Genomic DNA, 15,160 nt, shown 5'->3' with positions numbered 1-15,160 from the left:
GGTGAAACGAGGGCGCAGGCGTGACAAACTCAATCATAATCTCTTTCTCCTATGTCTCCTTATAATTGTTGTCTTTTAGTTCGCTTAGTTTATTCAGCAAAGGAACAAAAGTTTGCAGATCCTGCTCCCCTTTATTTATAGGCTTAGATGAACAACTTAAGACAAGGTGATATAATGATCCAAGCTATGCAGTGTTGATTAGCAAGCTTGCTTATATGGTTGGTCTCCTCTTATGAATAACAGCTACATTTAATCAAACACACTTTCTGTAAACCATAATTAAGGAAGCCTCTGAATAAAATTTAAACCAAAAGGCTCCATTGCATCAACTTCTCTCTTACAACTACTTTTCGCCAATGCTTTGAATCTGATCACATTCGGAAAAAAATATAAAACTTTTGAACAAGTATCCATAAAAAGGTAAAGAGAAGGTTGCATTTTATGAACTCGCAACGATGTTGGATCTTTTAAATCCTGAAAGGTGGACGAATTCTTGTGAATTTTAAAAATTTCATGTTTTAATATTCATATTATAATTATTTATTAATTATACAATTCATTCTAATATTTAATATTGAGCGACACGTGGATATAACTGTTGACTATTAAAAATATTGGGGGGGAAAGCTGATTAGAGAGGATAAGATCAAAGAAAACACACACATCTATATAGAATATCATAAGCAAGAAAATAATGGGCCATGTGGTTCACCATTCTCCATATGCATTTGTCTCCTCCCAATTCACCATTCCCAGATTTTCATAACCTTTTTCTTCGGTCACTTCCGCCTTCTTCCCCCAAGGATTTCAAATCTAGATGCATTGCACTTTCGGTTACGCGGTTTAAAGTTTAAACAGTCTTATAGAATTATATATATATTGATTAAAGAGATGAATGTTATCGTTACAGGTCTTAAGTTCAAGCACTATAAACTCCAAGAGTTTCTGAGCTTTCATTATCAAATGACTGAGAATCTTTAGAATATATATTAACTTATAATTACCTTAGATTAATCATATATATATATATATAAACTCATCTTATATTATTAAGGCTAAGTTTCTCAAATTCAAGAAGTTGTAATGATAGAAAATATTCTTAAGGTTTGATTAAATAACTATTTTGATCTTTACTTTTTTAGAATATTTTAATCATAATATTTTATTTTTAGATTAAAAGATTCATTCGTAGGTTAAAATTGTTAGTCAACAAATAATTAAGGCTTTAAAATAGACATATTTTTTCTAAAATTAAATATTAAAGACTAAAACACTCAAAAATTAAAGGCTAAAATAATTATTTAATCAAATATTAAATATTTTTTACTCTAAATTAAAATCTAAAACAAGAATGGGGTACGTTGAAGCCATGCAAAGGGGGGTGCTTTAAAATTTACCAGTAATTAGAAAGTATTGTGTGAGCTTTAAGCAGCTAATTAGAGGCATTGGTAGTGGGTTTTGACTCAGTGTGTTACTGTCACAAATTATAATTAAACGAAGTTTGATTAATTGTCACCATTTTGGTCGGTGAAAGATTTCATACAAACAATTGGACCAACAAAATAATTCAATTAATTATAAAAAAAAATGACAAAAACTGACTGACGTCATGATCCCATCATCTTAATCAATTTTTTTAGTATTCCAAGCAAAAATATTGTGTGGACATTTTTTTTAATTAAAAATATTTATTTTTTATATCATTATTGGGTAAAGTACACAAATAGTCCCCTCACTATAGGACATTGTTTTGTTTAGTCATTCAACTATTAAAAGTTACAAAATGATCTCTCGACTATAGGATGTTGCTCTGTCGAGTCCTCCAACTATTAAAAGATGTAAGATGGTTATCCAACTATTCATATGTTCCAAACTTGTCATTTTTCGTTGAAAAGTTGATGGTCGTCTGATCTAGACGTTAACATGTTGACTGAGATATGGTAAAATTTGATCTCAAAACTATTTGAGTTGTATTTTATGGATAGATTATCTGTTTAAATTATATTGTCGAACCAATGCTTGAAATATTATATTGTCTAGCTAGCGCTTGAAAACAACGGTGGTGCCAGTAGGCATTATTAAAATATGATTTTATCATGTCTTAGTAAACATGTTAATGTCTAGATCAGATGACTTCCAATTTTTAACAAAAAAAAATGAGTTTGGAACATATGAATAGTCAGGTGGCCATTTTGTTACTTTTAATAGTTGGGGGACTCAATAAAGATCATCTTATAGTCAGGTAATCGGTTGAATACTTTACCCATCTTTGTTTATAAAAAAATAGTAATTAATATAGTGAACACATATTAAAATTTTTATTATTTTATATAGTTGTTACTTCATAAAACAGGGCATATGTTTTAAGAGAAATGAGTTTTATGTCTCAAGGGAAATAAAAATTATATTTTAAGAGAAATGGTCTTAAGGAGTACTTAATTTGTATTTTAAGGAAATCGATCTCAAGAGTAGTAAGATTTATTTCACTCTTGAAGGAAAACAAGGTGTTCGACTTTAAAAGAAAAATCAAATTAATATATATTTTAAATATATTTTTTTAATTTTTACGAAATTCAAAAGAAATTGAGTGAGTGGAGGTGTCCGTCATCCTATAAAATTATATAAATTCATCATTCAAACATAAAATTATATGTTAGGTATTCATCTAAACTTACTTCTTTTTTTATTTTACCATGTTTCCTATCAGTCAAAACTTCAAAGTGGGTAGGTGATATTTGTTGAATGAAATACAAGTATTATGATTAAGGATGGTTAAAGTAAATGAAAATAAATCATGATAATAAGCTTGTTTTTACCATTCCTAATCCAAACCCACGAACATAAATAAAAACCACAATAAAGTTGGGCCTAAAATGGTATTGTTTTTGGTAGTATTGGTTGAACAAGCCAAGACCAAGGCCAGCAATAGTTGTCGGTGGAAATTGAAATGCAAGCGGTGGGAACTACTAGGAAGTGTTTGGATATGCGTGGGACACAAGTCAGTGTGGAACGCGTAACATGAAAGTACAATTGCTGGCGTGTTTCATACTAGTCAACCCCTGACGTCTTCACCCGTATCTCTTCCTCTTCTTACCTTCCCCACTCTCCATTTTCCACTCGCCCTTCAACTTCCATGAACTTGCTTTATTATTTTATTTGACTAAAACATTATAATTTCAATGGAAATGTTTAATATATATGATAAAGCGCTACCTGAAACGTTATTTTTTATTAGAAATGTTAATATTAAGTACTTTACCGGGAATATTAAAAAATATTAATGTTTTAGTTAAAAAAATAATATTTTAAGTAAGTTTTACTAAAGATATTAAAAAAATATTAACATTTATGGTAGTATATTTCATTAACCATATATTAAGTATGCTGTAAGGTAGAACTACCCTACTCAACAATAGATGTCAAGCCAGTCGTATCATGTGTTGCCTAATCCATTTCACTGTTTTCAATATTTATATATTAAATTTGTTAACAATGAAAATTGATACGACGACAGTACACTGTTCATCTCTTGTAATTAAAGTAAAAAAATTATAATTACAAATTTTGTAATAAAAATTTCAAACTGAAAATGTTGATAAATAGTCGTCAGGAGAGATAAATAGAGAGTTTGAGATACATGTTGAGCATTGTATAAAATTTATATATAAACCCTCAATATTGATGTGCATGTTTAAAGTGATAATAGCTATTTGTAAGTTGATACGTTAAATTGATCTGTTGTCAAATATTAAATTTCACATAAAATAAACTAGTAAGATACCACATCAAGCGACTATACCTATTTAAATAATATGAAATTTTGAAGACTTCGATTTCCGAAAATTTCAAAAAATTTTAAAAATTTATAAGAAAATTCAAAGAAAACATAACAAAATACAATATTTATGAAAGATAGATTAAATATCTATTATTATTTTATTTTAAATTATAAATTTTAAAAATCAAATTCATCAATCATTGAGAAAACACTAAATCTTTTATTAAAAAATATTATTTATTATCATAATATTAATTATATATAATATTTCAAATCCAAAGAAAGGTAAAAAGACGAAAGGTAAATTAATTTATTTAAATGATTAAAAACATAATATAATAATAAAATCAACTAATTCAATTCAATGAACATTTACTAGGAACATCAAACATGGAAAGGATGTCAAGTAGCGTGCGGGAGTGGCGCGTGAACACGGCGTTTACTCTAAAACCTAACTGACTTTGTCAACTAAAGATAAGGAATCCATTCCATTCCATGCATATATAAACCCTGGGGAAGGACACGAATTCATCAATCTTCCTCCACAAAACTAATTTACTCTCGAACTTTTCTTCAACATTATTTCCCTCTCGACTCGAAAAACCATCAATGGCTTCCTTCTGTAAACCCCAACAACTCGTTGCTCCTGTACTCTTATTATTCATCTTCACCTTTTGTTCACTGTCTTCGGCTAGGCTTTTGAACGACTTTCTGTCCAGCGGCCTGCCTGCTACTGAAGCCACCTTGGACCTTGCTCTTGCCGCCGTCGAACACCACAAAATCCCTAAGCCATGCGACCACCGTACGGTTGCCATGAAGAGGTCCCATGTGGGGATTCTTAGGTCTCCGACTCAAAGACTCACCGGAAAGTACGGACCAATGATCCTCAGCAGGCTTCCCAAGGGAACACCTGTACCGCCCTCCGCACCCAGTAAAGGAATCAACAACATCAACAACTAGCCACCCACATAGTTAAATTTGTTATTCTTTTTTTTTTTTTTTTGCTATACACTCATAGTTAATTCTATGCCTTTGATTTTTCTTTCTTTCCCCCATTTTTAGACAAGTTTTATCTTACTGTAGTAGTAAGTAAAGTATATATGGTGATTATAGAATCACAGATTGTCTGAAATTAATGGATTTTTTTTATAAATTTATGATTTATCAATGGAGATGTAAATTTCCACCATATTGATGAGTTTTTGCTCTACATCATTCTGTTTTAATCATGTTGGAAATCGAATGAAGTCCAGAAAAAATTGTGCTCATATTATCTGGAGAAGTATCACGTTATTTTTTTTTAGAAAAAGTGGTTCTTCGATTAGTTAAGCAACTAGCTAGGAAGCCATTTATTGTGTATACAACTGCAGCATTTTTAAAGAACATAATGATATATCCTCTACATGATACTAATGTGATATTTTTACATATTCAATTGTTGACTTGACACATATCATATTATTATTTTACGTCTTTTTGACGCACGTTACATCAACACTTGATTACATATGAAAATATCATGTCACATATTAACACTAGTCAATTAATATTTTTTATCTAACAATGTATGTTTTGACTAAAAATTAGAACGTTTGAAATAATTTTCTAAAAAAAATAAAAGATAAAATGACCAGTTGTACAAACAGCGAGAATAGTTATGTCATTATACTTTTTAAAAAATACAATTATCATATGTTGTGTTTATATTATTATTTTTGGTATTATAACTTAATTAATGTGATTTGTATATATATACATTCTTACAATATTCTGCTTATGTTGGTGTTAGCAAGAAAAAAAACATATTGTATTTTGTATTCTTTTATTTATTTGTTATGTGACAATTTTATTCAGTATATTCTATATATATCAATATTTCAGTCATATAAATTTAAAACATTTTAGTTACATGTAATCAAATTGTTTGTCAATATTTTTTTAAAGATGATTTGTAATTTCATTATTTAAAAGAAAGTAGGAGTATGTAAGAACATCCTTAAAGAAAAATAGATGCATTAAACAAAAATATTTCAAAATGTACAAAGATTATAAAATCAAAATTATTTATACATTTAAGTAAGCTTAAGTCTAGTTATCTTTTTATTTTATTTCTTCATTTCTTAATTGACCCTTAAATTGTCTCTTATTTACCACCTCTCAAATGAGATAAATGAAAGCATTCCGATTTCCAAGTAATTTTGAGGATGAAAGTAAATAAATACTTACTTTTCAAATAGGTAGAAACCAAATCAGTTTGTGCTAAAGAATCCTAGTCCTTTTAATTTTAATTTTAATTTTAATTTCAGACCAAATTAATTAAGTGTTTATTGAATTATTATCGTCAGCAAAAGCAAAAAATAAGATTTTTTTACTTCAACATAAACAATTTCCTCAAACCTCAAGCTCTAACTCAAAGAATTTTTGTAAGCCATATGTCAAAAATCATCATCTTTTATAAAAAAAATAAAAAAAATATAAATTAACAAATATTTAATAAATTAAATGGACAGAGGTTGTCAACTTAGGTCATTGTTGAAATTAGGAATAGACCGACTCTCTAAAATTTTTAAATTGTTAATTTGTTATAAATTTTAGATTTTAAATTTTTTATATTGATAAATTATTTTTATTTTTAAATTTTAAGAAATTCGTCATTTAACATAAAATATTATGTATATTCTCTAATGACAACTAATTGAAATTAATCTTGAAAATGAATATTCAACCCATGGGAAGTGGAGCAGGTATTTTTACTTTGAATACTCGAGTCCTTCTTATCTTATGACCATTCCACCAAAAAGGTCTCCAACTTGTGATGTAGAAAGTCACTGCCGTCTCAACATGTCCAAATTGACCCATAAAAGTAAAAAGTATTATTTTCTTACATATAATAATTTATAATTTTAGACCTTATAAAAATTAAAAATTTGTTTATATAATAAGCAAAAGTTAACAATAAATTATTTTTTCTTATCCACTAAACATTTTAAAAATCTCAACTCTACTCAATCTTTTAAGATTTTTAAAAGGCTTTTTCTAATTTAGAAATATTTTTTAAGTTCTATTGACTAATCATTAAAAAATTAGGATTGTGATTTTACTTGTGATGAATTAATTTTTTTTATAGAGTATTAAGTTTTTTTAATTAAATAATTTTGGATATCGATTTTACATCATACTTTTAACATATTTATTGAATTATTTATATAAATCTTTGATAAAATTATGATAGAGTTATTTATGTAAGGCTTTAAATTTTGATGTTATTGAGTGAACAAAACGATTTCAGTGATTAAGAAATTATTATTATTTCTTGAAATCCTGGGTTTGAGCACCATATATATTAGAGATATAAGCATCTAATATCAAATAGTTGAAAGTCTTTGATCTCATTTTTAAATTGATCTCCTTGTTCATTTGCCATTTCCCTATACTTGATATCGATCTATTTGACAAGTCGATTAATCTCATGGTTCGTGTACCCCTTTGTTTTCTGGTCACCAGTACATTTGGCTAAGACGAAGTCATTAACGAACAAACCTTACCTCCACTTCGTGCTATCAATTGTTTACGAATGGCTAAATACAATATAGACATAAAAGGTTGCTGTGTATGTTAATATAGGTATTCTTACGTCATATTTAAGTACTTAGTTAATTTCTTTAACGTCATTTTTTTCTTCATATTAGAGCCTTATTAAATTTCATTGAAAGCAGATGACTGCTGGTCTGCTGCCAGTCGAAGTTCAGAGGTGAGCTGAACCTTCAGAAATTATGACTTGCAATCTGGATTCCAAGAACCTTGACCTATTAGAACTATCATTTCTAGTTTAATTAGTCCGTAAACGGTTCTTAGTTGGCGTACATAAAAATTGTTTGTCTCTATATATCGTCTAGCTTGAGGTTCAGTATTTTGTAATGGTCTATGGCTTGGATGTGCAAGCATAGATTTGAAATGATAACATTTTATTCTCCTTGTGAATGGTAATTCGGTTTCATGATACAATTACGTTGTTTTCCTACACAGTTCACCACGAACTTAAGATTGACCATCACTCATTGACAGGGGCGTTGAAGACCCTGCCTTGTGGGCTTGTGGAGTTGGAAATAGCTGGCGTACGACAGATGACATTAATGATACATGGGTGAGGTTAGAATTCTTGACTGGTGTGAACTGTGGTCAAGTGGTGTAACGAATTATCATCATCATAATCATTATTATTTGCACCATTGGTCAACATGCTGGAAGTACAATAAACTGTTTAGGTAAATCCTTAGCTGGGCTATTTTAGTTGCTCTGGATGTTTCTTTGAATTTGTCACTACACTTGCTGCAACTCAATAATATTCTTATAAGATGTCCACCGATCCTTTTCTTGGGGAATTCACCTATCCTTTTAGCTTCCAATTAGCATCACCTTCACTATGAGAGTCAACCCTGTGAAAACTAGAAATTAATGAATGGATAATGTTTCGTGGTCCGCTAAAGGAATAATGTTTGTTGGTCAGCAAAAAACTAAGCCGACTACAGAGGTTAATGAGAAACATGGAAACAATTAGAGCATTTAATTTGGGAATAAATGAAGTGAGAGTTTGATAGGAGAAACTTCCTTTTACTTTCTAGCATCCCAAGTTTGATAAGAGCATCATCCTTCTACATTTGTCCATTGTGTGTTTGATTGAAATCAAGCTTTTCTGCTCATCCTTTATTTCTTCCAACAAGTGATGTATTTTCATTTTCCCCATGTTGGTTAGCATGACTACAATAGCCGATTTGAATAACAAGTGGGATGCTGGACCTGGAGGATGGAATGGTAAAAATGTCCTTTTCCGCTTAAAGTTGTTAATATTCTTGTGTCAAGCTGCAGCTATTCAACTCTCAATTGTAATCCTTTTCGGGCAGATCCTGATATGTTGGAAGTCGGCATCCTGATACCGTTCTCATTTTAGCATTTGGGCTTTGATGAAGGTCTTCTTTTTCGTTTCTTTCCTAATTTTTCTTTGAGTATTATAGTCATTTTATGTTTTCTATCGAGTCTTTCTTATTAATGTTAAGTAAACACAATATATGCTGGGAATTGATAAATAATCTTAAATACTTGGTTCATGTAAACTACTTATATCCGTGAGCTTGCTTTTCCGTGTTCAGACATCAGTAGTTTAACTGCCAAGCCTAGATTTCAATTTAGATATTTTCTGAGAAGATATAATGGTGCAACTCTAGTTATTTGTTGTGTCTTGTGTCCTGTAAGTAAACTTTTCAATACTTACTTCCGAGTGTTGTTGTATGATCGATAGTGAAAACTACATCTACTTACGGCCTTATGAATACTTTAGTTGGCTGAAAATTTTGTCGTTGATGTGTGCAGGCTCCCCTTTTGATTGGTTGTGATGTAAGAAACATGATCGCTGAAACCTTTGAGATTATAAGCAATAAGGAGGTTATTGCTGTAAACCAAGGTGGAAGTGGAATTCCTTAATTCTTTTTCCCCCTTTCTTGTATATAGTTATCAACTCATATATTAGGGCTACTAAGTAGATAGTATTTTATTTCGTTATGCAGACTCTCTTAGGGTTCAAGGAAAGTTCATGTTGCTGGAGAAGATAGCTGTCTTCAGGTGACCTTCCAGTTTGTTTTAAGTACGTAAAGTGGATGACTTCTGTGAACCTTATCTAACGACAAAGGTAGCAAATTTGCATTACAGAGAACAACAGACACGATGACAATCCTCAGATGTGGCAATAGTTAACCAAAAAGTTAATTATGAACCGTATAGCGCATCACATCATTAAACTCTAGTTTAGCTTGGTTTGCAGGTTCGGGCAGGTCATTTGTCCAGCAATCGCTTGATTGTTGCTTTGTGGAATAAATGCTCAAAAGCAGCAATAGCTAAGTGGGAGGTCTTGAATCTAGCACCAGTGTCTCAATTAAAGATTCGTGGCAGGTGAGGAATGGTCTTAGATGTAAACTTGATCAAAATGTGCAACGTTCCACCCTTTCCGGGGACAATAACCTCTGTTGTTAAATAATCAATGTCAGTTGCCAGCAACGCAGTACAGCCTCCTGTATCATCCCAGGATAGTTTGATTTAATCAATGATTCAGCCTTTGCTTGAATTTCAGTTGTCAACCCATTGCTTATCTCTATTTGTTGCAGAACAAAGATCTTAAGGAATCTTCAGTGGCATCATTCAGTGCTAGATTTGATTCTCATGATTGTGGCATATACAATTTTCAATCCCAGCACGGTGGTTCTCTCCGATATTTAGCCTATTCATGAAGGTAGACACATATGGAGGTTTGGCTGTTGTTACTAAGAAGCCAAATACCACCCGAGTTCCTGCTTCTTGAAGTGTTGTAAATAGTGTCCAGTACCTTAGAACTCTAGAATACTAGAAACAAAAATAAAACTCAATTTGTTTTTATGCGAAGGACTACGAACAGAACCCAAACTTAATAGTAGAAGCAGTAATTATGAAAAATTAATTAGAATGATCTAAAAGAGCCAGCAACATTATATGAAAAGTAAGTTTGGCTAAGCATGTGCTATTTATGAGATATCAACTAGCATTCTCAGCCATCATGGCTTACAGAAATAATAAATAGTATCAAAATGGCTATTAAACTTTTAAGTAATCAAAACTTTTCTGCACATTTTCATGTTCTTAAAATTAAGCAGACATTTTAAAGCAAAATAAAATATAGACATTCATCTTAGGCTTCATACGCCTTAAGGACGAGGAGGAACGGCAACACCAGGACGTGGTGCTTGACCAGGCTGCCCTGGCTTTGGCATGTCATCCTAACAGAATTAAAATCAAACACACAATCAATGTAAGCTTTCTTAATATGGAAAATTTTCAAGGAACATGAAAACAAAACTATTTGCATTACAAACAAAAGGTAACGAGTATTGCAGATTACAGCAATAACAATTATTTCTGTTCGATTAGTGAAATTCATGGCTACATTGGAAAATAAAGCAATGACACTCAGACAATCAACAATACATGTGTACGTAGAAAGTAAATGTCTTGGCAAAAGCATTATTAAATATTTTATAAGATAAAATATCTTCTACAAATGATGCAAATAATTCAATTCAGGAGTCTGCTAAAATTCTTTACACATACAGATAACTGTCATGCATCATACAAAGACATTTTCCATCCTATAATGATCAGCATGCTACCGGAAAAGGCAACTGACAAAGTGATCAGATGGACATTAGATATGAGGGGCCAGTTCATACCTAAAGCACCTCAAGTTTCAGCCAAAGGAGCAGACTGGTCCATAAAGAGATGAAAACCATCACCAAGTGATGCGCCCACCAATTACAACCTTCGATGTAGGGGGTTTCCAAGTTTCAGGTGTATTTAAATTCTTCTATTATCCCTATTGATGATCCCCAAGTATCGTTTACGTTAATTCTAAGGCATACTTTCCATCCCATAATGAATCAATAAGCTACCACAAGAGACTCATAAAACTTATTTAATATCATTATAAGACAAAAATTGAATGTGTCTTCACATTTACGACAAGCATAATCCATGTTAAATAATAATGTTTTAAGCTATTAACCGTGTCTTAGGCATGTTATCCATGTTCAACACGTTTACAACACAAATTGACAAAGGTTTTCAATAGCTGAAATTACATTAACACTGCACCAAACGGTGGCAAAATCATACCTTCAAACAATAAGCAATGCATGAACAAGCATAATTCATTCACATCAAAACATATATCATTCAAATGCTCCTAATCAGCATATGAGAATCATCAAATTGCTGGTAATAAAAGAAACGTACCCTGCGTCTGATGAAGCGCTGGGGTGGGTCACGGTTCCTCCTGTCAGTGCGGGATCGGACTCTCACAACGCGGGAATGGATCGCACACGAAACACAGTATTGCATCTTCACATACAGCTTCGGCAGAGTGTAAGCTAGACAGAATTAACCAAACAATGATTTCAACATAAGCAATAAAACGAGGAAGTCGGATCATAATTGAGAAATTAAACGAAAATTACAGTCATAAACGCAGGCTTCCTGAACATCCCTCACAGCAGCTTGTTCCAAAATGTTTCTCACAAGAAACCTCTTGATCGACTTATCCTTTTATGTTCCAAACAATGAAAAAAATTGAAAAAAAAAATCAGCATAAATTTAAAGGAAAAATCCGAAGTCTGGGCTAAGAAAAATATAGATGAGAAATACCTTGGGACAGCATTTTCCACAGTTAGAGCAACGGATGAATTTGACATGGCCACGGCCAGGCCACGGCCATGCTTGTTACGGCCACCATTCCTACGTTTGAAAGTCTACAAGACAATAAAGATACAATCAGAGTGATAAAATTTGTGAAAAAGACCGAGTTTTGATAAAGAACCAGAGGCCAAACTGGAGATTAAATGAAGATCCGACCATGATTAGAGGAAGAAGTGTAGATTAGGGAGGCTCTTTGCTTCCGCCGGCTAAATAACTAGGCTTTGGTTTGTGAGAAGACTAGGGAAAAAATTAAGCTTTTATACTTGGGCGAGTGTAGTGCAACGAAACCCTAAACTTTTGTTAACAGTTAGACGCACCTATGTATTTTATTGAGTAAACTAACTACATGGCCACCCATTTATTACATAGTTTCTATTTCGGCCAATCAACTATTATTTTTTAAAATCTTTATAACATTAGTTTCTATTTCGGCCAATCAACTATTATTTTTTAAAATCTTTATAACATTATTTTTTGATTTTATTTGGTCACCTAGAGTTAAAGTTTAATGATGATGCTGACATATTATTTTTAATATTGACTTGGTATTATCTTATGCTAACATGTCAATATCACTGTTAATATTTTAACGAGTGACTAAAATAGAATCAAAACGTAATGCTAATTATGATTTTGAAACAAATAATAGTTGAACGATCAAAACAGAAACTAAGTAATAGATGTATTGTTAAATATGTAATTTACCCTAATTATTTATATAATAATTATATAAAAAATTCCCGACCACTCTCCACCATCTTCACACATCCTATCCAACTATCTTCTCCCCACCCTCCTGTCTATTACCCAATCCTTCTCTTGGTTTCAAGTTCCCGACACACCAGGGAATTAAGGTAATTTTCTAAACCCTTAAATTCAACATTCATTTCCACTGCAGTCATCAGATTTTGAGCTGCAGCTGCATTACTTTGCTATTTCAAACTTTCTGAACTGGATTATTTGCTTGCCCCTATAAAACATCTCTATTAACTATGTTTATGTTGTTATTATCGATCTTATGTTTGTCTCCAGCAGGAAAAGAAAAAACGAAATAATAAACATGATGGTTGCAACATTATTGTCTCCATGCAATTCGACTTTAGTCCGTGGTTTTTTGGGCGTTAGAGACAGGATTTTGAATCAACATGCCAAGGGATGTTTTCATGTTTATCAGAACAAAAGGTTATCTCGTAGGTTTCTTGTGTTTAATGCAACTGAGGGTTCTGCCGATTCCGGCAAGTCCGAAGAAAGTCTCCCTTCGTGGGCGAGACCAGATTCGGACGAGCCCCCTCCTTGGGCTCAAGATGAAGGAGGGAAGGGTTCCACTGCACAGCAGAGTTTTGAGGTTCCATTCTTTGTTTACTTGCTTGCCTCGGCGATAACTGCCATTGCCGCCGTATGTTTCGTGTTCTTATAGTCTATAATGTTTTTGAGACACTTGAAATTAAGATGGCTTAACTCTTTTTCCTCTTCTTCCTGCAGATCGGTTCTATTTTCGAGTATATTAACCAAAGGCCTGTGTTTGGAGTTTTGAACTCAGACAGTATTTTCTATGCACCCTTGCTTGGTTTCTTTGCATTTACTGGAATCCCCACTTCGGTGAGTTTCCCTGCTTCATTTGAGATCAATGTTTTGAATGCGGAATCGTAATGACCTGAATTCGAATATTCAGGCGTTTCTTTGGTTCAAATCTGTTCAAGTTGCTAACAAGGAAGCTGAGGAACAAGACAGGAGGGATGGTTTTTTGTAAAGTCAGATGACTCAAGTTGCCATTGGCACTGTAAGTTATTCACCATGTATAACTATTCTCTCTGGAAATCGAATGCCTTCCATTAATGTACCTCAGCAATACACAGCCACTTGAGACCCAACTTCTCTTGAACTCTTAACAATGGCAATTGCATTCTGAAACTCTCTTAAGACTGACTATCATCGAATGTTTGTCCGAATTGCCAATTCTCCGGGACCAAGTTGTAGCTTGTAAGAGTCTTACCATTGCTTGCGGTGACTTGGTAGGACAGGCTTTGGCCATCGAGGTAGGTGTTGTTCTGCCAGTTTTGGCCCCAGTTTCTTGACATCGCTTGCCATCTCCTTTTAGAGCCCATGATTGACATCGAATGGACATATCCGGAACCACCGACGTTTGTGATTAGGACCAAGTTGAAGTAAGAGCGGCCATTGATGTGAACCTGATTCCTCTTTTCTTCATGCATGGGACTCTTGTTTTTTTAATCAAATACTATTGAGATGAGCTCAATCAATGTTTTAAAATATAGCTAGTTTTAATTAAACTTTACCTTCTCAACGAAATGGGCACAATTCCGGCACGATATCGAGCTATTTGTAAGAAGGCTGGCTTGGTCATGTCGAAGTGTTGGAGAGGAGGATTGCACCACCCACCTGTCATTCGACAAAGCAAAGTTAGGGGAGTAGAGATTGCTGTCACGGTAATGGTTCCGGGCAGGCACAATTCGGGGTCACCATCACACCACATTTCGAAGCAATAACCGCAGCCCAAGCCATTGTTGAACAATCCAGCCATATCCACATGCACCTCTTGAAAATAGTAGCAAACCAGATAAACGCTCAGCGCAAGTAAACTTAAATGTTATATCAAACCATTTAAACTTACCCATTGTGCCAGGTGACGTAGCATGGCCACCTTGGAAATCCTCCTCCATGGTCATGCTAATATGGCTGGTTTGAATGAGATTATGAGATCATTTCTCTGGTTTGAATCTTCAAAAAAGAGAGTAACAATGAAGGTGAGAGTTTGAGGAATTTGAACAATAGAAAACAATCATAAGCAAGATCTTGAAGCTGAGCCCGAAACTGTCGAGACTTTCTTCATCGACTTCATCTAATAGCTAGGGATGAGCATGAGACCCAAACCCGACAGGTTTCGACCCGATCCAACCCGATCATGTCGAGTTTTTTAAAAAATTCGGGTTCGGATTGGGTTTTTTTAGATGTGATGTTTGGGTCAGGTCGGGATCGGGTTTATGGTGAAAATATCATACCCGACCCGAAAAAAATATATAATTTTACCTTATATATTTAGGAATAATTACAATAATACTCCTCTATATATTATTTTTTCAATTAAATTAT

The 15,160-nt window shown here is 32.9% G+C and overlaps 1 protein-coding gene, 1 non-coding gene and 2 pseudogenes across 2 annotated transcripts; 2 read left to right on the top strand and 2 right to left on the bottom strand.

Moving 5' to 3' along the window:
- Positions 1-7,702: 7,702 nt before the first annotated feature.
- LOC120161494 lies at positions 7,703-10,056 on the top strand (annotated as a pseudogene).
- A 313-nt stretch (positions 10,057-10,369) lies between these two features.
- LOC120161493 lies at positions 10,370-12,407 on the bottom strand (annotated as a pseudogene).
- LOC120162581 lies at positions 10,936-11,037 on the bottom strand. Its single transcript, XR_005519564.1, has one exon. It is a non-coding gene; the product is annotated as a small nucleolar RNA snoR99 (small nucleolar RNA).
- Positions 12,408-12,806: 399 nt separating the features above from the next.
- Positions 12,807-13,861, top strand: LOC120162202. The gene is made up of 4 exons (XM_039172376.1): positions 12,807-12,903; positions 13,085-13,445; positions 13,532-13,648; positions 13,722-13,861. Exons 2-4 carry the CDS (start codon positions 13,110-13,112, stop codon positions 13,797-13,799), a joined length of 531 nt encoding a protein of 176 aa, XP_039028307.1. The 5' UTR covers positions 12,807-12,903; positions 13,085-13,109; the 3' UTR covers positions 13,800-13,861.
- The last annotated feature ends 1,299 nt before the right edge of the window (positions 13,862-15,160 follow it).

The sequence above is a fragment of the Hibiscus syriacus genome, unplaced genomic scaffold (genome assembly GCF_006381635.1).
Source record: "Hibiscus syriacus cultivar Baekdansim isolate YM2019G1 unplaced genomic scaffold, ASM638163v2 tig00111402_pilon, whole genome shotgun sequence".
NCBI classification, from domain to species: domain Eukaryota; kingdom Viridiplantae; phylum Streptophyta; class Magnoliopsida; order Malvales; family Malvaceae; genus Hibiscus; species Hibiscus syriacus.
This window is presented reverse-complemented; position numbering and strand designations above follow the sequence as displayed.

Bases quoted from the DNA above. Each gene is read 5' to 3' on its own strand.
- LOC120162202 (XM_039172376.1), top strand. From the start codon at position 13,110: ATGATGGTTGCAACATTATTGTCTCCATGCAATTCGACTTTAGTCCGT. The intron at 13,446-13,531 runs GTATGTTTCGTG...TTCTTCCTGCAG, and splicing joins CGATAACTGCCATTGCCGCC to ATCGGTTCTATTTTCGAGTA. The intron at 13,649-13,721 runs GTGAGTTTCCCT...TCGAATATTCAG, and splicing joins TTACTGGAATCCCCACTTCG to GCGTTTCTTTGGTTCAAATC.